The 25,189-nt window shown below is 35.9% G+C and overlaps 1 protein-coding gene across 1 annotated transcript in view; it reads right to left on the bottom strand.

The window, feature by feature from the left end:
• hyx (cell division cycle 73 hyrax) overlaps positions 1-25,189 on the bottom strand; it is a 157,580-nt gene that overhangs the window by 110,027 nt on the left and 22,364 nt on the right. Inside the window, exon 4 of the mRNA XM_090370078.1 lies at positions 4,963-5,044. Coding sequence (XP_090226204.1) covers positions 4,963-5,044 — 82 coding nt within the window. The remainder of the gene's footprint in view (positions 1-4,962; positions 5,045-25,189) is intronic.

Below are 25,189 nucleotides of genomic sequence, written 5' to 3' on the forward strand. Positions count from 1 at the left end.
GAATTATTTGATAAAGTGAATGTTGTTGTGATTATCAATACCTATATAAATGTTAACTGTAGTTTTAGGATTGTATGTAGCTTTGACATATGTTAACCTTTGTATACCTTAGAGAATTGAAATATAACTTGTTAGATTAATTTATGCTTATATATTTAGTAAAATGATAAGAATATATACTAATACTTTTATTTTTGTTTCATGTCTACTCCCGGGAACACCCGGAGAAATTTGTGGAAATGAAGGACATGTGCACCTGTGCCAGGAATTCATACCAAGAAAGAGAAAGTGTAATACTATACCCCGCCAATCAAGAGCTAGTGAAGAACAAACTTTATGTATCACAGCTAGAAGAAGTGGAGATGGAATCACACATACTCTAGTGAACTTACTCCAGTGCACAGGCATTTATCAATTAACCAAATATGTATCACATATAGTATTGTAGCATTTATATTGTTAACGTAATTTTCACTTATATTCTAGAAGCATGTTCTTTCTATATGTCAGGCAAATATACATTAGCGCCTATAACATTATCTTATATGTTGTTAAAGTGTTTATCTTGTGCTATATGTTATTCGAGTAGTTTATATTCTCAGATTATTCTAGATTAGTTTTTCTCAATATTACACGAAGGTAATAGGCTTAGTTTATTACTAGCCTGACACCTTTATGTTACGATAACATAGACAATTTGGATTACGATTTGTAAAGGAAAGAAGCATGAGGAAATTTTAAGTAGATGTCTTCACGTCCCACGGTCAGAATCTCCGGATGCGAAGCCATTGTCCCGGATCCGGCGATTCTGTTAGTGAGAGCAGGGGAGAGTGTGAGGCTGATAAATTCTCAGCTCACGACAATCAGATAAATCTAATTCTTTGTTCAATAAATAAAACCGATATTTAGGGTATTAGGGCGAAATTATCGAAAAACAGTTTTCAATTAGAATTCGTAATATTCAAGCTAGGGAAAGCCAAACCGAAAGTATTGAAGAGAAGAGGTGAGCAAGCCTATGAGAAGGCAAGAGCCCATGACTAACACAAACTTACTTTCGCTCTGAATAGCGGATCGTAACGGGGGTAGAAAGAGTCAGCGAGAACTTCGGCCCCGCGCTAACGATAATAAACAAAAAGAAAGGTTTAGGTTGATAGCGAAACCAGGCTCACACCTGCCTATGACGCAGACTTGGGCAACTAAAAGAACAGTACTCTGTCATATTTACGACTTTCCCCACTGTCATTGGGAGGGAGCGAAGAATTCCTCATTGTTGAGTAATCAACGAAGAAAAAAGTTAAAGAGGGAAAGTAGCGCCCTAGTCCAAGATAAATACAGGACTGAGTCAGACGAGGCAGAGAGACTCGGACGGAGACAGAGACGGAGAGAGGACACAGAGGAGAGGAGAGTTGGCTCTTCGCAGACGAACATCTAGTCGAAAGATCGCCAGAGCAGCGAGAGACAAAGGCTGAGAAGGAGCAGAGCGGCCACCAGAAAAAGTCGCCCGAAAAACCAGTAGAGGACCCCGCCCAGATTTCGCTGGAGAGAAGGAGGCCGTACCATTGAATTCTAGGAGCGAGCGAATTAACTGGTAAGCAATTATATTATTCGTGTGAATGTAACAATCAAAAACCGAAACTAAAATGATAACCTGTTCAATGCTTCTTTCCTAGCCACAAATGAAATACATGTTAATACAATGTAGGTTGAACGACTAGAATGCTCCCATAGACACGAAAATCCCCATCCTGATGTCCATAAGAAAAATGCAGTATAATCGAGCATGATCAAGCGCTAAGTTCCGGATGATGATGAAGGATGCACTGAGAGTTAACAAGCAGCCAGGAGACTTAAACACACCCACCCGCGTTTAGCCTCAGAATATGAGGAATACCAAAAAGATCTATGAGCATTCTGGACGATTAACCTAGAATAATCTAGTACACTACAAAAGGTAAGAATTGTGAAGAGTTAATGTCGCAAGATAAAATACAGGATTTCTATGAAGAGCAGAATGTACTAGCTAATATTTGATCCCCACATTTGACATTATGAAATGTAACTAAAGCCTGAATGCCACAATTTAAGCTGATCACTTAAGTAGAGTGCAAGTGTTGTATATTTAATTGTTTTGGTGTTAATAAATATTGTTATGTGTTTCACTAAGTCTCATCCTCTCTGCCCATATCCAATCACACCAGCACAGGTAAGAACCAACTAAAATAAGTTATTTGTGGGGGGGGGGTCGAGTCAACGCATTGTGATTGGTCGATCCTTTTAACACAACACTAATCCTTTGCTGCAGTCACAGGGGTTATATAACTTCTGGAGACCGAGGGCGGGGATTTTGTCCTAAAAGATAGAGAGACTAGACGGAAAAAGGGCGTCGCCCCACAGAAACGAGAGGAAACAAGATGGCGCCTTGAAGCGAGCAAGAGAACCAACCCAATCAAGACGTGCCACGTAACCAAAGGGAACAGGGCCATCCACAAGATGATGGCGACGCCCTACAGTAATAGGCTGGGTTACATTTTGGATCATGGACTATGGGACTCATCCCCCGCCCCCACCAAATCCAAATACTGTATGTATATCTTTGGGCTACACACTGCACAAGTAAATTTTATATTACTGAAATCTGAACATCAATAATTACAGAATATTAACTGGTCAATATTAGCAAAACATACAAACTGTTCATCAATTTGTGCACACTTTGCATTGCACCTTTAGAAATTTTGCCAGAATATGAGTTCATTCTTAAAAAGAATGTCACACATTGTTTACAAAAATTTATAAATATATCATAACTGACACATATGATAGCTGTTTCATCTCTCTCAGAGGAAAAGGTTTGGTTTTGCACATATCCTGCGTGCAATTAACATTTCACTGATGGATTTTTTATTGCATTGAGGCAAGACAGGAGAAACCTTGAACATCAATAGTAATTACTCTTGAATAAATACTATTGTTTATAAAAATTTAATCACCTAGGGAGAACATACCACAGAAATGATTACAATAGCTGAGTGGTCCCCAGTTTTAAAAACCATGCAGTAGTTAGCTTCTCTCTGAGTGGTATAGAGTTTCTTTCTGCCAGCATCTATTGTGAACTTTGCATTTTGCCATAAACTGCACTTTTTTTAATATGCCTCCTGGGAGACATGATCACGTTTACATTATATCTGAAACCGCAGTATGAGTATAACGAGGTGTGGTATATCGAGGTTGTACAGCATTATGTCCAAAATGGTACCATGAATTATTAACTCTCATCCACAAAGACAAGAGTTAACAATCGTGGATCTATGTTAGGATTTAAAACAGCAATTATTATTAGTAGCGGCAAATGATGCAAGGAAGCTAGCTTAATACTGCATCAGCTGGGATTGGGAGGAAAGCACTTCTCATATCACCTGTCCATCTCCCCTAAAAATTATGATTAATCTAATTCTTTCTGAAATTAATTAAAACTATTCACATCCACAATAACAGATGGAAGTTTGTTCCAATAATCAATGACCCCACCCCAAGATGAAAGCAAATTTTCGTATATATATCCTGCACTTAATCCTCCCTCAATTTCTCATTTAAATTTAAATTTATGTTCAACACACATAAATATAAATTTGTGTGTTATCTGAGCAAGGGTAAGGAATGGCATTAACATTAAGCTTACTCGATCCATACAAAGCCTTCAACACCTCAATCAATCTCCCTACAGATGCCTAATTTTGAAATGCTACAATTTGCAGAACTGAAATCTTTCTTAGTAAGAGTACCCTTTTTGTTCCCCTTACTAATTTCATTGTGCTTCTCTGCACCTGTTCCACCACATCCAAATTCTTCCTAAAATGTGGCTTTTAGACCTATATGGAGTACTCAAGATGGGATTTTAACCATTGCCTTATACAAAGGGATAATCAGCACATTATTCCTCTTGGAAAAATTCCTGTATATAATATACAAAATCGCATGGGCTGTCCTAACAACTCATCTTAACTACTCAGAGAATTTCACATTGACGACAATTACCTCCAGGTCTATTTTTTTCTCCACTACTACTTAAGAACACTACAAGGACGAAAGTAATGCCTCCTAATTTTTTGCTTTCAAATGTGGTGCTGTAGATCATTTCGCGTGTCACTGAATGGTTACTAGAGGTCTCTAGTTTCACCATACTGAGTGGCATTGGCACACTATAGCCACAGCAGCTTGTGCACCATTAAACACCCATACCACACACACACACTGAGATTAGTCTCATGAGTGCAGCACATGGCTAGTTCAAAATGGTGGCTGTTACAGTACGTATACGTAATAAGCAAAGAGTGGTGACTGAATTTCTTACCAAGGAAAAAGGGATGCCTAGCGAAATCCACGCATCTTCAAAAAATTTGTTTAATATACTCCTCGCATTTGTATAAAACACAAGTATACATATGCCTGTTTTCACTCTTAATAACTCTAAAATGGCCCATGTATTTGCTTGTCCTACGAGCACTACTAGCAGGTCTTGTAATCTCTAACGCCTAGCTACCCAGGCTGCTGTACATCCCAAGTGCAAGAATCACTTTCACTTCTACCTGCAGCTGATGTTAATTTATTAGTTAGCAATTTTTCACCCACCCACCCAACACTGCCTTGATAGCATCAGAAAATATGCTTACAGCCCTTCTTTTCAAGCTTATCCCATCCCTGTAAAAACAGGGTCTTTGCAGACACTTTCAAATTTAATCCTAACTCAAACCACTGTCTCAACATAATCCTGTATTTGTTAAGTAAACCATCAGATCTCTTACTCTTGATACCATGCGTACAAATACATTTACAACAATATCGTCTTTTGTTCCTTTAAATGATGATAGCTGCTGTGCAACATCGTCAAATTTTGATCCTGGCAAACAACCCTGTTATTCAAAAAAAGAGAAAAATCTCCTTAAACAATATTACTAAACTTACCTTGAGTGGGAATTTCAATGGGAGCACTTTTATCAATGCTCGCTGAAGATGCAGTTTCTCCATTTAAATATGCTAGAAGTTCCTGATAAAGAATATATAAATATATGAACATAAATAACATGTATATTTATATGTGTGTGTTTGTGATAATTAATTAAAGCAAGGCTTATCCATTACACTAACATATTCTTAATTTAATTTTCATTTGTAATTTAATTTAACTTGCATTAACACATACTTAAATATGCCAGAAGTTGCTGATAAAGAAAATAAAAAAAATAACGATAACACTATTTTAGAGTACTTTTATTTCTATTTCTTTCTATAAATGTAATTTTGTGTATTGTGATACTATTCCAGCACAGATAGTGCATCATATTTCTATTCGACTTTAATATGTTGATTTTAGGGAGAGAGAGAAAATCTATTGCAACCAAAGAAAAAGATGGTTACAGAAAGCTGAACATTGCAACCAACCTGTTATGGCATGCAGGCCAGGGGTTCACAATGCCAAGACACAAAGTGAAAAAAAAAACAATTCAGTCCAACTGTTGTCATTGCATGGAAAGCAACTGATTTTTATATCTTTTATCACATGCAAATTTGTGAAGATCAGCAACAAGTTTATAGACCTGGGAGAGCATCTGAAAAGGGAGAAAGCGATCTGTCAGGAAAAGTCTCAAATTTCAGGCCTGCAATTTTCTTGGAATTATTAACAGGTTATCCCTAGAGGCCATTACTAGAACAGATGGAATAGATTACCACCAAAGTTATCACTAGCACAAGTTGAAAATAAAACCCAGATCAATCAATACAAACACCAAACTTGGTATTTCATATACTGTAAACCTACTATTTTCTAACATGAGGTCTCTTCAAAAATTATCCAATGCTCATTTAAGGGTGAGACAACAGAGCATAACATGTCTCATCCTTACCCTGTAGTTAAACTATTTGTTCACTTGCTTAGGCAATTTATTTCCAGTACTAGATTTGAAGAGAAAGAGTGGCTATTTTTATTCTCACTTATTTCTTTATTTTTCATCACTAGTTAGCATAAAAATGCTAAACCTAACCTGTTAATAACTGACAAAAAATCAATGCATTAAAATAAAATAAAAAAAAAATTTTTTTTAAAAAAAAATATATATATATGACAAAAAAACTGCATCACTTGTGAATTTTGCAAATAATGTTTTGCACTGCATTGTGGGTTGTAGAAATGTTCGAAAATGTATTTGTTAAATGGGATATATATCTCTGTGAATAAAATCTAATAAAAAGACTCCACCTGATATATCTAACTGCCACAAATATCTTTCCAAAGGGTAAAATGGGTAATTAATGGAAATATGTAAATCATGCAAATGGCAATCATGACAACAAAAAATACATTTCATTAGATTTACGTGTACAAAATGAAATGACAAGTTAACGTAACAGTATTATGTACTGTAAATCAGCAAAATAAGTCCTCAATATTTTGTTGTTCCTTCTCAAGCTACAATTACAGCCTTGCAACAATCTGGCATAGAGTTAAACTTCTGGATATACGGCTGCCCAAATTCGTGGTACCACACACCCTTACAATGCTCTCCTGCAGCTGAATCTTACTTGTTGGCTTCTTCTGAGCAATTTTAGATGACATTATGTACCAGAAATTTTCAATAGGGCTCAAATGTGGACTGTTGCCAGGCCATTCCAACACTGTAATGCCAGCATTTCTGAGGTATAACTGCACCTCAAGGGAGAAAAACGAGGGAAAACATTGGTGTAAGTATATTTAAGCCTTGTGAGACAAGAAGACAAACTCATCATTAAATCTAAATAGCATAAAACTTACCAATTTTGCTGTGTGGCAAGGTGCTGAGTCCTGTTGAAAAATGCAGTTTTGTCTGGTGATCCCTAATAACAGGTTTCAGGCACCTCTCCAAGATAGCGGTGTAGTTTCTGCATTCACCATTCCGTTAATAAACTTAATTCACCCCACCCACCCCTTTGCTTGTTATGCATCCCCAGACCATCTGATCGGTGGGGAACTTTACAGTTGGTGTTATGCAGTCAGGATGGTATGCCTCCGATTTCTGTCTTCTGACATATCGCTTTCCATCCGAGCCATGCAGGTTGAATTCCGATTCATCAGAAAAGATGACGGTGTCCCATTGCTCTTTTGTCCATGAAACATGCGTTTTAGCCCAAGCAAGTTGCATCCTTCTCATTTGTTGGGTCAACAATGGCTTCTTCTTGGGCCGATAGGCATGTAGATCACATTCCGAAAGCCGTCTTTGGAGAGTTCATGCACTTTTTTCAACACCAGAGGCCATTTCAAAGTCCATTTTTGGATCAGGAGCACTAGCATGGCCATTTCAAATATTGATCTTGGAAAGGCGTAGTCACTCTCTTATGGCCTGATCCAGGTCTTCTCTTCATATCACACTTTAATTTTGGCACCCGGGATACTGCTGACTGGTGGCAGCCTATTTTATCAGCGATAGCACGCATAGAAAGCCCTTCCTGGGACAGAGCAACAGCTACACTATTTTTTTCTTGGTGTCAACTGAACATATGGAGCCATGCTTATACCTCTGCAAAACAGGATACTAATGAGCGTGTATACCCTTCTAACGCCATATTTATAGAAATGGCTGATGCAAAGTCAAGGTATTGACCTTGCAATCGTTGTCTGATGCAATACCTTTCCTTTGCGACAAACAAAATGACTGTAATCAAATAGTATCTTATACATTTCACACAAATGTTACTTTTTTTTAAGGTGATGCAGTTTTTTTGTCTGCCACTGTATATACAAAACTTACAAGACAAGGATATATAAATGAATAACATATGAAAGAAACTTAGGGAAAACTATTATTAAATAATTAGCCGATATGGAGATGCGCAATATAACCAGAATATTATAAAAGAAGTGAACAGACTGCCCATTAACTGTTAACAGAAAAAAAATATATTACAGAAAAGTTGTATAGAAACTGTGAAATAAGAAATTCAAATGTAAAAAGGCAAAAGCCAAATAATATATTTTAAAACTTAAAGGATTAAATTTGGAAACCTGAAGAGACTGGCTGAAGATTCAAGACTGAGAGAGAGAGATCACAAATTTAAAAATGGTAAAACTATACACTAAAAGTGCAGGACTTCAAAGTAGTGCAAGGGAAATGGCAAAAACAAGAATAATACACCATTCAAAGATAGTTCACAAAATTTTCACTTTTTGAATGCACCTTTATTTTTGATCTATTATGAACACAACTATAAAAAAATCTCTTTTTAAATTGGAAAAAAAAATAATTTTTAAAAATAACTCCCTTCCCTGGCAGCTTTACACATGCTTTTCACAACAAGTTTTTTAGGCACATTATAGCCAAAGTAGCTTATGTGCCATGAAACCCCCACAACAGCATTTTTTTTTTTAATGCCTGCATTTTGGCATTACTTTGCCTGTTTAGCGAAACTTAATAGACACAAAAATTGAAAAACCTGCACACTTCAGTGGCTAAAGTACGCAACCTCTGTCATTAGCAATCATTTCTGTTTGCTTGCTTCAGATCAAAGGGTATGCTACGTCCTACCTTTTATCAGATGCTACAGACATCTCTTAAAATTCTTGCTTTAGAGCAATTCTTACATATTCATTTTTTATCATATTTTAATATGTAATAAGCACTCTAAAGCAAGTATGGATAAAATAATACTTATGGATGATCGAAATAAACCCATATCAAGCAGTAGTAGTTTGGCAGTCAATTTTCAGCAAGGTACTAAATATCCATATTCAGATGATGCCATAAGCTAACTTCGTTTTGTTCATTTTTAAAATTAAATCCAAATATGTACAGTTCTTGAGACGTACAGTACTTCAGTACTGTGGACAGACAGGGATACAAGTCAGAAGATTGAATGAGATCTGCTAACACTATAGCTGAATTCTTGATAAAGTAAACATATATAGTATTACTACTGGCCATACAGTGCAAGAAAACTACAGCCTTTTGCACAAAAACACTAATCTGTATGTGTTTCTCTTCCCACAGGCACCTTATTCCGATATTAACAACTTGCTAGTTAAAGAAAACCATCCCATAAGCTAGTTCACAATTCAATAATCTAGTTCATTCAAAAGGCAACTACTTCCAATGATATTAACAACTTGGTAGTTAAAGAAAACCTTCCCATAATTTAATTTGCAATTCTCCCTCATTAGTTTGAATTTATACCTTTTGACTCTAGGATCATGCATGTAACCCTCACCTGAGACTGACTAACTTAGTCATATATTATGAAAAAAGCTAATAAAAATTCCTCTCACTGATGACATTCTAATCCAGGCTATTCCACCCAGTGTTCGGAGGGTGATTAAATCCATGAGGATTTCGAATAGTGCAATACTCATGGCAAAGTACCTCCACGATATGAAATCAATGCCTAAATAGCAAACCCAGTCTGCTCACAACTATGTACAGGAAGAGACTATGCGTGATACGTACAATAGATTTTTAGATTATAATTAAATTATAAAAATGAATTATCATTAAATCAGTATCGAGAAGATACTTTTATAAATAAAAATGGTTTTTATAATAACTGAAACTGCCAATAATAATTGTCATATTTTTAAAATAAATTATAAATTCAGTTATGCCATGTCTTTAACTCGGTTTGGCACCTACAACAAATCGGCAGCCATGGCCTGGGTCATAAATTATACCTGTGCTACCTGGTATGATCTGATTTCTGACATTTATTAAAAGTACTAAATAAAATTTGCCCTGCCTTTATTTTTAACCATTGAAAACTATATCCATGTTTATCTCCATAACCACTCAAAGTTGAATAGGTGCATAAATAAATTAAATTTTTTTTTTTTTGTTTTCTTAACTTGAGTGTATGTCCATATATTATCAAACCTCCTATATATAAAATTCAGGCACTCCCCAGCTTACGGAAATTCGACTTTACGTAAGTTTTTGCCGGCCGGTGCAAACTTAAAAAAATTGTGGAAACATATTTTTAGGAATAAATGGAGGTATCGTGAAAATATCGTAATATGAACCCAACAACACATTGTTTTTTTAGTAATTCATTCCAAGACCTAGGAAGTTGAAATTTTCACTATATACCTAAGCTAATTATCTCTCTAAAAGGTCATTTTTATAATGGAAAATGCACTACACTTTGATCAATATCATATGTTCCATTATAAGAATCAATTTTGAATGCCTTTGTGATATTTTTCTAAAACACATTTCTGGAGATCACTACCATAAAACAATTTGCACTTTCCAGTTTATTGGGCTTTTCTGTTAGCACAATCTATTATAAACGGGTAGTAAACTTGATCTTATTGCATTTGCAATAATACCGACAACTGGAATTCTGTGGGTTTTTATGTTACGTTATTATGGTGAAATGAGTTCCCTTTACTGAAATCTTCAATCATATAAAAAACATAAATAAATTTTCAGAAACTTCTCTTCATTCCTATTTACTTATTACAATGATGAAGGGAAAGGGACCAATGGAAAGTGCAAGTGCTGGCAGTGCTAAGAAACAAAACAAAATTGATTTAGAAATGAAGATGATTAATTAAGAAGTATGAAGATGATTAATTAAGAATTAAGATGACAAAGTTTATCATCTATTGCACGGAATTAAGTCTCGCTGCTTCAACAGTGAATACTATTTTGAGGGGCAGTGCATGTATAAAAGAACATGTTAAAGGATCAACAGTGATCATCACAAAACAGCATTCAGGTGCTATATCGAAGATGAAAAAGCTATTAATAATATGGATGCAAAATCAGATTCAAAAACAAGTGCCCCTGAGTCTAATGACCATTCAAGCAAAACCAAGAAGTATTTATGAAGATATTAAGGATAAGTACGGTGAACCCCAAGCTAAGTTCGTGGCACGCAATGGGTGGTTTAATAAGTTCAAGCATTGCATCGGTATGCAGTGAAGTCGCCATACCGATTCTGCAGCTGCAGGGAAATTTTGTGATGTGTTACAAAAAACCCCCTTCTAAATCTCCACAGCCCTCAACTTCCGCAGCGGAGTGCTTATCAGCTGGAGAGTTAATTCTGGCAATGATACTCGAAAGGTAAAACTTGCTGACGTTATGCCTGTCTCCTCTCTCATTTTGAAATTTTGTACATTTTTGTAATTTTTCCTGCATATGAGATAAAAAAATTGAATAAATAATTCTATTTACATGTTCATAAAACATTTCTTTTTTGCTTCAATTAAATTCAGTGCGCATAAGCATTTAGGGAAATTCCGATACCTAAATTTTGACTTATGTAGAGTTCCACAGAACGCAACCCTTATGTAAGTCGGGGAGTGGCTGTAATTTGTGTCAGTGTCCAAAAAGTATGACAGCACATAAATACATATCAAAATCTTTAAAGAACAATGCATAGATAAAAATACTTTTACTACAGTTTTCAATAAGTTTGGCAATACCTCTACCAAATTGTTTCTTGTAACATAAGTAATCATATCAACTAAATCAGACTAGTCAAATAATTATTTATTTTCCAAACACAAAAATAAATGCTACAAGTAAGCCTTAACTCCATTATATAGTCACTTTGAGTAGTAGCAATGGTGAGACTTCTCACCATTGAGTAGTAGCAATGGTGAGACTTCTACTTCTGAGGTGAAATCTGCTTTGGTTGGTTAGTTATAGGTGCATTAACTTGAAGGATCCGTATTTCCCACTACTATGAAAACAGCATAAATAACTACTTCCTCTGGAACCAGTTCTTTCCATCACTGGTGATTTCAGTGATTTTGTTATGCATGAGTGCAGGTTCTGGTGTTGGGTACCTGTGCACATGATGTAACACTCGTTTAAATTCCTTCGAGGGCATCAATCCGTTTTTTTTCAAGCTCTCACATCTGAACATCAGAATGCTGAATTTTTGCACAAAAAACACAAAGACATTCCCTTTTGCCATATCATGTCCCACTAAATATCAAAATTATTCTGTTAACAGCTGTCATGGGAATTATGTCTGTAGAGCTGTGTGTTTGTGGGCCAAAAAACTCAGGGTGGGGGCCCCTCACTCCCTCTGCCTGAGATTAGATAACTACAACATCTCAGTTGAAGGGGGGGCTTCAAAAATTCCTACAGTCGTCAACAGGAATCAAACTGAGGCCTCTCCAAATGAGACACAATATAGTGGCAAAACCAATATACTGTCATAGAGGACCATGTTTCGCTACAATTTTTATTTATTTATTGTGTAATTTTTGGGTGGCAGTGACCAAACTATGGAAACTCCACAGTGTAATATATGATGATATCATATAGAAAAAGGCTAATCAATGAAGTGGTGTACTTGTACTGTTGGGTTATGCTGTTCATGTTGAGCAGCTGGCCACTTAGCACAGATGGCAACTGAAACCATCTACATCATCATCATATATATTTATAAGCATTACCAGAGAGACAGGCTCATTAATGATGGAAACTCATCAACAAATAAATAAAACTACTTAGCCCCTGCCATCACCTGAACTAGTCAGGCATAGTAACAGAGTTACTGCCCCTGCCAATGGGGAGATGGGGTTCTGCTAGCTAACATAATCATTAAAAACATAAACATCGTCTAAAACCATTAAAACTCTATTTACAACCTTTTGTATATAATATACTATTTACAAAATACATAATCAGGTATAAATAAATCACAAGTATAAATAAAACATTTATCCTAATTGTAGATTAAAAACTTCATAGGCATAAGTCAAAAATGCCTTATAACTAGCTACTTTGGAAAAGCCTCAGCAGCTCAACAAGACGTAATGCCACAATTCTATCAAATAATTGCTCTCTTAAGTCCATATACAATTCACAATACAACAAAATACAGGCCATTTTCTGGCCTGTATCATGGTATCTACCTCAGGCATCATTCTATATGCCCCTTGTCAGTACCATTCCAATGACACTGCCACAATTTCATTACCTCAATGTAGAACCTTTTCCTCCCTTCCTTTACATCACTTTTTGTATATTATATATTGCCCAATAATGGGCATCCTCTTACTATAAAGATTTCTTTAGAATAATTCCACTTAGTTGCATACTGCAAACATCTACTAATAATAATAATATCAATAGGTTTCCATCCTGCAATTACCTCAATGCATCATTATAAATTGTATAACAAGCTTTAGTAATGCCAAGAAGTTTAACATTGGATGTAACATTGGAAGTTTAACATTGGCTGACAAAAATTTCCTTCATACTATGGAGTTTTAAATTGCCAACCCCAAAGTACCACTCGCATAAAGTAATGATGGGTAAAAATACACATTTATACAAAAGATTTAGGGTTTTGCCCTTAATACCTCATTCGGTTCTGATAATTCTTTTTTAGTTTAGCATATATAAAATTAATTTTTTCTCCTATATAGTCTACACATAGCAGAAAGCTCAGCCAAACATCCGATCATCCACAAAGAGATTCACAAACATGCCACAAGTAGTACATATTATGAAAACCTGATTTGTAGAAGTGGCCTCAGCTAAAGCATTCCCAGTGCTCTGAGCTCTTTATTTTGCTTTAGTCTGATGCATCATTTAATTTAAATTTAAAATACCATAACTAAGAGATGTGAAATTACAATAAAAACAAAATGCTATTCCAGGTTGAGGCAGTAGTGCACTATAAAATTACATTATGTAATATGTTATACAATTACATTATAAAATCTCATTTGTATTGTTATAAATTGTATTGTATTTATTCTTATAATTTGAATTGTTACAAACTTTGTCCTTCTCTGCACTCATTCTATCAACTCTACATCCTTCCTAAATTGAGGCCTCCAGACCTGTATGCAGTACTCAAGGCGTGGCCTAACCATTGCCTTATACAAGGGGATAATCAACTCCTTATCGTTGCTAGCAAAATTCCTGTATATCACTGACAAGACCCCGTGCACTGGTAGACTGTCTGCACTGCTCAGGAAACTTCATATCTGACTGCACAATTACCCCCGAGATCTCTTTCATGTTCCACTACCCTGAGTGTAACACCACACAGTTGGTACATTTCTCTGGGGTTACTGCTACCCATATGCGGTACTTTGCATTTGTCAATGTTAAACTTCAATTGCCACTTTTCCATCCATTTGCCCAACTTTTCTAGATCCTGTTGCAATAGCATACTGACATTAACAACCCTGCAGCCTTTGTACCATCAGCAAACTTTGGCATTAAGCTTGATATATATTCATCAATATCATTCATAAATACATAAAACAACAATGGACCCAATGCTGGACCCTGGGGGACTCCACTAATAATATTAGTCAGTGTCCATTTATTACCACTCTCTGTCTTCTCCCACTCAACCATCCTTTTATGCATTGTAGCAACTTTCCCTTAATGCCACACTATTCCAATTTGTACAGTAGTCTTCCATGTGCAACAGTATCAAAAGCTTTCCTGAAATCCAAGTATATATCAAAATTGTTTTTTTGCATCCAGTTGCTTTGTGATTTTTTTTTTTTTTTTTTTTGATTTGGTAGTTGTTGGCGCATCGGCTTCTGTGGCCATATTGCACCTCCCAAGGTTTTTGCAGTACTTTGATCCAAGCCCAAGGCGGGAATCGAACCCGCGACCTTTGGGTTGCCGGGCAGGTACTTTACCCACTCGGCTAGCCCGGTCGGCAGTTGCTTTGTGACCACATCATAGTATCCAATCAAATTGGTCAGACAAGACTTCCCCTTAAAAAACCCCATGCTGTGTCTAAATTATTACTGCAGTCTCGTCTAGATGATCCTGCAATGCTTCTTTAACCAGTGACTCCATTATTTTCCCCAGAACAGAAGTTAAACTAACATGTCTATAATTACTTGTGTCAGCTTTTTTGAATTGGAGATACATTTGCATATCTCCAGTCTGTGGGGACATCCCTGAGTCCATTGATGCTCTCATAATTATGGCTATGGGTTTGTGTACTTCCTTTGCTGCCTCCTTTAATATAACTGGATACATCCTATCCACCCCAGGTTCTTTTCTTATGTTTAACTTCAACAAATTCCCCTACAGTTATTTCAAAATCATTCAGCTCCCTATTCGAGTTTAATAAGCTTCTGTTCACCACTTTCCTACAGAATTCCTCATGTGTGAATGTAGATGCAAAATACTCATTCAGTTTGGCAGCTATCTGAGCAGGATCATCTACGATCAAATCATCAATATCAAGCGTACCAATCTGATTCATCCCTTTCCTTTTAGAGTTTATATAATTAAAGAAGTCTTTGCTGTTTTACTTTGCATTCTCTGCCAAAGATTTCTCGTAATTTGCCTTCGCTTGCCTAACCTACTTTGTGACTTGATTACAAACTAGCTTATATCTATCTGATAATTTTTATGCATCCCATGCATTTTTATTTTCTGCCATGAGTCTCATTAGTTCATCTGACATCCATTTCGGCTTAAACCTTCAACAGTATATCTTAGTTGGTATGAAAAGCCTTGTAGCTTCCAAGATTAATTCCTTGAATGCTTCCCAATTGAGAATTTGCTGTTGGTAACAGCATCAGTTTGTCCCACTGTATTGAATTTAAAAAATCTCTAAGACCACTATATAGTCACCTTTACGAAAGCAAAAACCCTTCCATTTACTACTGATGGTTGTTACATCTTTGAGTAAATCCCAAATCAGCACACTGTGATCACTGCCACCTAGTGGTTCTTTTATCTGTAAATTCTTAATGCATGAATAATCACTGCTGATAACACTGGTAAACTAGTTTTGCTAACATAGGTGAATGCAAGTATTTTTTGTTAATTTGTATGTGATGATTAAGAATATGACAGTAAAAATTTTATATCACATCACATTTTTTTATAAAAATGCCAAAAACAGTTTTAAAAAAAAACATAAAATAGCTTCAAAATCAACCAAAATCCCACTCTGTACCTTTCACAGTTGAATTTATTGTAACAAAAGAGACATATTTGTGTTGTTTAATGGCGTACTAATATCTCTTTTTAGTTTTGTGACCCTGAGGAATGTCCATTCTAAGTTATATTGCTATAATCCTTATTATGCAGCAGCATGTTTGGACCCTAATATAATTCCGGCGGCTAGGCACCTCTGTGAAAGACAACTTGTTTACAAGCTATCTTTAGCCTTAAATGTACATTTTTGGGGTTAGTTTCAATTTGTGTGATCTACTGGTAGGTTGTGGTGATTTAAAGTTCTGTTTTGGTCTTGTGAAAACTCGTGAAATGGAGCAAAAACGGCGTGAGTGCGTTAATTTGTCAAACAGTTTTTGCTATCTTTGTGGACAATTTACAGCGAAGTCGTAATGTCGATCAATCACAGACAAGATGAAACAAGCTTATTATTTTTATTTTGGTTGCCACGTGGGTAATCAGGATAAAAGGTGGGCACTGCATATGTGCTGTATAACGTGCTATGTAAACAATTTTAAAATGCCTTTTGCTGTTCCGATGATCTGGCGAGAACTAACAAGTCACTTCGAAGATTGTTACTTCTGCTTCACAAATACTAAGGGGTTTTCATGGAAAATAGAGTTAAAATAAAATACCCCAACATTCCGTCCACAATAAGACCAGTACCACATACACATACCAGATCTCCCTATTCCCCCACCTAGTTGTGAAAAAATCACTATTCCAGAAAAAGAGCAAGAGTCACTATTGCCCATACCTGCCCCCTCAATGTCTGCAGATCTCTTTGTTATAATCCTGAAAATGACAAAACTCCACATTTAATTGAGCAAAGTGAACTTAATGATTTGGTTAGGGATTTCAATCTTTGAAAGCAACAAGCTGAGCTATTAGGATCTAGGTTGCAACAGTGGAATTTGCTGGCATAAACCACAAGGATTTCTATGTTTAGAAACCGAAATGAAAAGTTTGTGGGTTATTATCAAATGGAAGGTTCTCTTTGTGTCTGTAAATGGATGAACTAGGGTTTGAACACAATACTGAAGAATGGAGATTATTCATCAATTCTTCTAAACTCAGTTTTAAAGTAGTTTTGATACACAATGATAATATCAAACCGCCAGTCCCAGTGGTTCATTTGGTGGCTATGAAAGAAACCTATGATATCATGTCATTTCTATTAAATGCCTTAAACTATACGAAATATTGTTGGAAAATCTATGGGGATTTAAAAGTAATCGCTTTGTTGCTTGGACTACAGGGTGGTTTTACTAAGTACTGTTGTTTCCTGTGTTTATGGGATAGTTGAGCAGTAGAACATCATTATATTGTGAAGGAATGGCCCATCAGAGAAGAATATTGATGTCCAGTTTCCATTCCCAGAAACTCAACATCAAATGCATGCCTTTAGTGAAACCTGAAATGGTGCTTTTCCCACCTTTGCACATTAAGTTGGGTCTCATGAAAAATTTTATAAAAGTTCTGGGCAAAAATAGTGAAGGTTTCAAGTACTTAAAAAGTCAGTTTCCAAAAATTAGTGATGCAAAGTTGAAGGAGGATATATCTGTAGGTCCACAAATTAGATGCCTTTTAAAGAAAAAAAATCTTTGAAAATAAACTTAACACCACTGAATCAGCAGCATGGAAATCCTTCAGAGCTGTTGTTGGTGGGTTTTTAGGGAATAAAAAAGTAGAGAACTATAAAGAGTTGATAGAAGGATTGTTGCATAACTATCAAAAGTTATATGATGCCGAAGATACACTTCCTACATTCCCACCTGAAAAACTTGGGATCTGTCAGTGATGAGCAGGGGGAACGATTCCACCAAGATATCCACACGATGGAGCAGAGGTATCAACGACGATGGGATCCAGCAATGATGGGTGACTATTGTTGGTTTCTGATAAGGGAAGACCATTCTGCTCATAAGAAGAAAAAATAACTGTAAGTAGTACAATTTCCTATTTTTACCTCCATTTTGTGGGTCAATTGCTTACTTGAATCCAAATAGGTGTTTATAAAGTTTAAATATGTTATTTTTTATCCATTTGGAATGTTTACTGGTTGTAATTTCTATTTCAAGCAATTAATTTACAAGAAAGGTAGTCAAGTACATTTAGATAAGTAAAAATTCACAATTTTTGGAAAAAAAAGAGCACGAAGCCATAACATGAAAACATGACATGCTACAAACTTTCTACTGTCATTTTCTTTTTCAGCACATGCAATAGTTAAAATCAGTTGATTTTGTTCATGTTATCAAAAAAAAAGTTTAAAATTGTTGGCTATTGTAATCAAATCAAGAGTATTACTCCCTCTGGTTGCCTCTTGAACATGCTGCTGTAGAAAACAATCATCCAATAAATCCACAAAAGTCTTGCTAGTGTGCGAGTGACCAACGCAAGTTCCAGTCAATATATGGAAAGTTAAAATCCTCCATTATAAGACATTCTGATTTACTGGCCCACACTATTTCTCTGTATAGTTGATCATTGTACTCATCAGAGTCCTTAGGCTTATAACAAACTCCTACCCTCATTTTTACTTTCCCAATGCTTATGTCACACCAAACTGACTCAACATTGCACAGTCCATCTAGGTCAACTAGATGCACCTTCATTTGCAATGCAGAACATTTGTAACTCAATAGCTCAGTGAATGCTCTGTTATTTGCTTAGCATTTTACTGTATTTACATGGAAGATGAACACAGAATTGTGCAATTATAGCAGCTTCATGAATAGAATTTAGTTAAAAAATTTGAAAACAAACATAAGCATAACATTGTATGTATAAATTGAAACAGAAACCATTATCTATAACATCACTTATAAGAAATGGATTTTAAAAAATTATTATCATCATTAGTGCTCTGCCAAGGGCAAGTCAAGGCATACACTCAACAACCACTTTTCCATATCACCCTATTTTCAGCCTTCCTCTTCATCTCTCCAATTTTTCCCTCCATCACATCCTCCAACTTTTTACCTTGCAACACATGTTCAACCCAACTTCTCTTCCACCTTTTGATTATTTCACTCAAACATCTCTTCTCAAAACCTCATAATTTCTCACTTTATCAGCCAATCTTATCTTTTCCATCCTTCAGCATACACACATCTCAAAACTTTCCACCCATTCTAAATGTCCATATCTCTGCTCCACAAAGTACCACACTCCATAGCAGACATCTTTCTAATCAATAATCTCCTACATAATTTTCTTCACTTTTCAAAAGCTTTTTTACACATTGCTATTCTTATTTATCTGCTGATCAATTATGATACAGATATTGACCTCCTCAACAATTAGGCTTCACAAATACTCATACTCACTAACCAGTTCGATTTTCATTCCTCCTGTTTCAATATTCAATTCATACCCCTCTCTTTCCACCCTCATAACCTTTCTTTACTCAATATTTATTCTAATCACCAGCCAACCTATCACAACTTTCCTTTTGCTTTTTTTTTTTTAATGAAAACCCCGAACACAAAAGGTATTAGAATCTATAATACTTAGTACTGTGCATGGATTAAAGGTTGGAAGATGAAAGAAGGAACTTGTTGACATTAGACTTGAATTTCTAGATTGTAATTTTCACAAAATACATGTGAAAAGAGGTTGTTCCAGAAAACTGAAGTTGAAGGGATAAATGAGGAAAGAAAAAAGTGGGTTCTGTGAATTCAAAGATTAACAGTAAATGGATGTCCTGGTTGAGATACATGTTTGACTGGTTTGGAAGAGGAAGGAAATTATAGAAGCCAATTCAAAATATTGCCCATGGAAGTATTTACATAAAAGGCAGGGAGCAGAAACAGAATGTCTATGAAACAGAGACTGGAGAAACTTTATAAGAGATGTGTCATTAATTAACCTACTTATCTTCTTTTGAATGGAGTCCAGAAACCTGAGAGAGAGGTTATGGGTGCATCCCCAAAACCTTTTCTCAATATTACATGGTAGGACAGATTTGTAGGATGAGTAGCTGTTTAGAAGAAAAATAATGCTGAGAATGAAAGATAAAACCGTTTTTTTAAATGCAGAGGAAGCAATATTTGTGATGTGCTTATGCCAAGAGAGATTAGAAGTCAGGGTAATCTCTAATAGAGATATGTGATCTCTAAACACCTGAGGAATGAATTAACTAAGTTATCTTTATTCTTGAGGATCAGCATTTAGGGAACTGGTGGTGGATATTAGAGAAATTGAAGTTGTTTGTGCAGGGCAAGGTTTCTCGAACTGGAAAGTGGAATGCAATGTGCTATCATCAGCAAAACTGTGGATAGGTTTTCCAATCAATGGAAGGTCATTAATATACAAGAAAAGAGTGAGAGAAATGACTGTACCTTGGGGAATACCAGCATTAGTGGAGAACACAAAGAGCTGTCTGCCATCAATCACAGTGAGCAGGCAAAGAAAAAACTGGATACCCAGTTCTGAAACAAAAAGTCGGAAATCCATAAGATAGAAGCTAATTTAGAAGACCTTTATTCCAAACACAATCAAAAGCCTTTGAAATGTCAAGATCAACTGCTTGAGTTACACCGAACTTTTCGGGTAACATAAGCCAACATATCACCAGTGGATCAACACCGACAGAATCCATACTAGCATTCATTCATCCGATGGAAGGTTCAAGATAGCTTAGGAGTTTGCAGTTAATGGATTTCTCCATTACTTTAGAAAGAGTAAAAGTGAGTGCCATAGAATGATAATTGAATGGGAGGGATTTGTCACTGTTTAGCAACTTACGGAATACAGGCAAATTTCCAAGTATAACTAAAAACATGATTGGAATAAGAAAGTGTAAAAAGGCAGTACAGAATAGGAGTTAACTCAGGAGCACAAGTCTTGAGAGCAAGTGGGGAAATATCAGGAAATGGAGCCTTTCTTGCCATTAAGAGTTGTTCAAAATTCTTCTGGCATCCTTCTGACATTTTTTTTTTTTTTTTGACTGAAAAAACAGGAGACATTGGAGTGTTTTGAGAATTGTAGGTGGTGGTTTACCAAGGTCATCAATTCAAGAGTTAGAAGAAAAGTAGGATGTTAGTAGATTGGCTTTATCTTTAGCTGAGATGGCAATAGAGCCATCAGGTTTTAACAGAGATGGGAAACATTGTTAGCAATAGCACTAGCAAGAGATCAGAATGTTTAAATAACGTTTGGACAAGGAGCAAGTTTCTACTGTTAGCCAGTTCAAAATATAGTTTGAACCAATTAATAATTGCTTTACTATTGTTGCAAGCTTTGGTGTAAGCAGAAAATGTACTTGTCGATTTGGATGCAAGCCAATTGCAATATACAACATTCTCATCTTGAACAGCTTTAGCACATTATTGAAAAACCAAAATTTAGATAAAGGACAAGATTTTAAGGTGGAGTGTGGAATAAAAGATTTCATTTCTACAAGAATAACTTCACTGACACAATGTAAGCATACACTGACATCAGAAGATTGATTGACTGATTTAAGAATTCTTGGCACAAGAGCTACTGCAGCTAAAATACGCCTGGAAGGTTTTATACAACAGTTTTGTTCATATTCATATTTTGCTGTGAATAGTTTCCAAGAGTCGTGGAGTGACCATAGCTTGCTGCAGAGATAATATTTGGTTTCAATATTTGATTATAGAAATTTATTTCCTTGAGGAACTCAAAAACATCTGCTATATTTTTCCTATCTTCCAACGTGGTTTTCAGAGTGAGGAAGTGATGTTTGGTTATCAATTCCTTGAATTAAAGAAAAAGCCGTAATTAGAACAGGTTCTACTGTTTGCTGCGTGTGACAGGTAGGACATAGAGGGAGATCCTCTCCTTGTAAAAGATGAGAATGTCTGAAATGCATATTTCCTATTCTTAACCTAGCAAGTATCACTTCATCATGTCTGTTTTGTTGTATGCTGGATTTCCATGGTTGGAGAATACAGTAAACCCCCGCTATTCGCGATCGCCGATTTATATATAAATGAAACCTAAAAAAATGTGAATTTTAAAACGCCGTGAATATTTTCCGCCATAAAAAAAACATGGGCGTGGCTAAAATTATCTTTCCCGGTCAAAACAGCGCTCAGTGGGTGGGGGTAGAGGGGTGAAAAAAATCACGAGCGTGGATGTTTCTCGCTAATCCTTGTTCAGTATGTGTTAGTCATGGAAGGGTTTCGTCGTTTGATTTTAATTTATATGTTTATAAATTGAATAAATTATCAATTTATAAATTGATATGCTTACAAAAAATGATAACTCTACCGTTTTGCAGTGGTAAAACAGACTTTTTCGAGTGCGTTAACGGAAGAAAGTGACTTTATTGTGGTCAGTTCTTTCTAACCCCTACAAAAATATGGCTACGAATAAAAAAAGAAATGTGAAAATATCAAAGAAGGTGATGACACTAGCGAATAAAATTGAGTTATTAGACGAAATTTCTAAAGATGAAAGTGTCTCCTCAGTGGCAAAACATTATAAAATCAATGAGTCAACGTTACGATCAAACAAGAAATCAGAAGAAAAAATCTGCCGTAGTGTCCGTGAAACCGCGCTAATTGCTTCAAAAATTTGCTATGTAACTCGTGATGTTAAAATTAAAAAAAATGGAAAACCTTTAAATCTGTGGATAGAAGACCGAATTCAAAATAAAATAAAATTCCGTTAAGTTCACTCATCATTCGTGAAAAGGCAAAACTTCTTTATCAACACTTTAGCGAAACTGGTGATAGCACTAGCGGGATGTTTTTTTTTGCTAGCAAAGGCGCTGATTTGAAAGATTTGTTTGAAATTTATAATAAATATTACATTTAATATTAAATTGTTTCTTATTTTCATTTCGATGCCATATGCTTGCATTTCACTATGTACTGTCATGTACAGTCATATTATGAAGGTACATATAATACATACATAGACAAAATTTTAGACTAGTTTTTCTTATATATTTCGTACTTTGGAACGGAACCCCTTTATTACTATGGGAGCCATAACTCAGTATTCGCGTTTTCGGTATTCGCGACATTTCTCAGGAACGTAACCCCCGCGAATAGCGAGGGTTTACTGTACTTTTAATTTGATGCAATTTGTTATTGGTTAAGACTTGCCATTGTTGTTGCCAGTGATGTATCTCGGCTATGCCATTCAGGAGGAGGGGTCTAAAAATCATGGAGATGCTAATAAACTACCACTGTGATGAATAACTTGTTTGTAGTCAGAGAAAGGGATGTATTCTGATGAAATGTTGCTGTTAGCTTCTTTAGCAGCGCTGTCTGCCTGTTCATTACCATATATTCCAACATGACTTGAGATCCAGCAAAATCTAATATTATGACCTTATTCAAGAAGTTCTGATACTCTGTATTGAATTTTCCGTTGTAGTGGTTGTTTGTTGGAATTGATATTTTATATCACCATCATGGAGCTAAGGGAGTCAGTGAAAATTATGCTGTTTTGGGAATGTGAATATTCAATTTGGTTTAATGCTAACACAATAACTTGCAGTTCTTCAATGCAAATGCTGCAGTCTTTTGGGAGTTTTTAAGTCGATGTGGTGTCTGAAAAGTAAACTGATGTTCCCACAAGATTCAGTTTTTGCACCATCTGTATATAAAAAGCAGTGATCTGAAAATTGTGACTTGTAAGCAGCATGCAGACATTGATAGTATATACAAGGAACTGTTTGCTTGCTCCAAAAGTGGAAGGAAAAGTCACATGTAGGCTGTCTGATTATCCACGGTGGTGTAGACTGCTTCGTCAGCGGAGTGATATTGTCCAGGTTAAGATCTCTACTGAGGAGAAGGCGTTTTAATCTCATGCTCACAGGTTTATTTATTCTTTGTTGTTATTGATAATGTTGTTTCCATTCTGATGTAAAAAGAATTTTCTGTAGCGGGTGTCCTTAGACATCAGAAGACTAAAGCAGTAATCCAACCCGGGGGTGGGGTGGAGATCACAGAAATTTTGTAGATCATCCCATTTGGAATTCTTGTAAGGCCAAACAAGATGAGGCTGAAAATGGCCACGAGAGAAAAGTTTTTTACTGGAAAACAGACCATCACCAAGTTGTGATCGTAGGTGCCTAGAGCACCACTCACCTCGACTGTTTATGTACTTGGAGAGGTTGTTCATGAGAAAAAGATCAAGAGTGTTGGCAATGCGGTTAGCATTGTCTAGTATTCTGGTAGGTAAATGAATAATCTGTGTGAGGTCATTAGTAACTGCAAAAACTTCTCAACCAGCTAGTCCAAGTGACTATAAAGCTGAAGCCAGCTGAAACTGTAAACATTAAAATTTCCAAGGAAAATAACCTCACTGTTAGGATAGTAGGACTGGAAAAAGTTGAGCTTCAAAGAAAGAAAGAATGTTAAAGAGTTTCAAGTGATTACAGGAACTTGAAGATTAACAGAGTCAACAGATGAAATCAGCAGAATGGGACAGAGACATTTTTTTTATTTATGATAAAAAAGACATTCATATTTATGATATAAATGAGGAAGTGTTTGAGAGGTTTAGATCTTTTCAAAGATAAGTTTATTCTATTAGTTTAGCTATTTGTGATATATTCAGTAGTAAAGAAAAGGATTTCATGTGTTTAATGAAATTTTTGGATATGGCATACACAAAGGAAGAATATAACCAGCTCCTTGACATAACATGGCCTCAACAATGTTCCCTGCATGCATACTACTCAGACTCCCCCCAGTTTCTGATAGTGACTTGAGGGAGATTGGAGGCAGTGAGATTACACATTAGCTGATCTCAATGCCTCCTAGAGAATTACCAATCATTTCGGTCTAGTAGACTATCAGTGGCTGGCGTGTGAAGAACATTTTAGAGCTGTACCCTTGAAATATAAGGAAGATTGGATCTTGCCATAATGCCCACAACCACAAAAGACATCAATCATACTGCATAAGAGATGGAAAGTTGCAGGTGCTTTGCTCCAGAGATTAAGCATGGGTTTCACACATCCTATTTCTACACTTTCAGTATCATCTTGTCTTACCCTATTACTTTTTTTGTCTCCAAATATAATCTACTATTCTTCTCTCGTTCTTCCAATCTACTCCTATCCTTTTCAAGCCACCAATAAGCAAAGTGGTGGCACTGCACTGGTTAATGAGAGTAATCTATCACCTAGTGTTGCCTAGTAATACAGAAGGAGACAGCATTCCTGTGTGGTGTGATGCCACACTTCAAACCCTCCTTATGGTTCACACCTGAGTGGTCAACCTGTATACTAGGTGCAGAACCTGTATACTAGGTATTTCAGAACTTGTGTG

This window comes from Mastigoproctus giganteus, chromosome 3, assembly GCF_048544385.1.
Source record: "Mastigoproctus giganteus isolate SK-2022 chromosome 3, ASM4854438v1, whole genome shotgun sequence".
NCBI classification, from domain to species: domain Eukaryota; kingdom Metazoa; phylum Arthropoda; class Arachnida; order Uropygi; family Thelyphonidae; genus Mastigoproctus; species Mastigoproctus giganteus.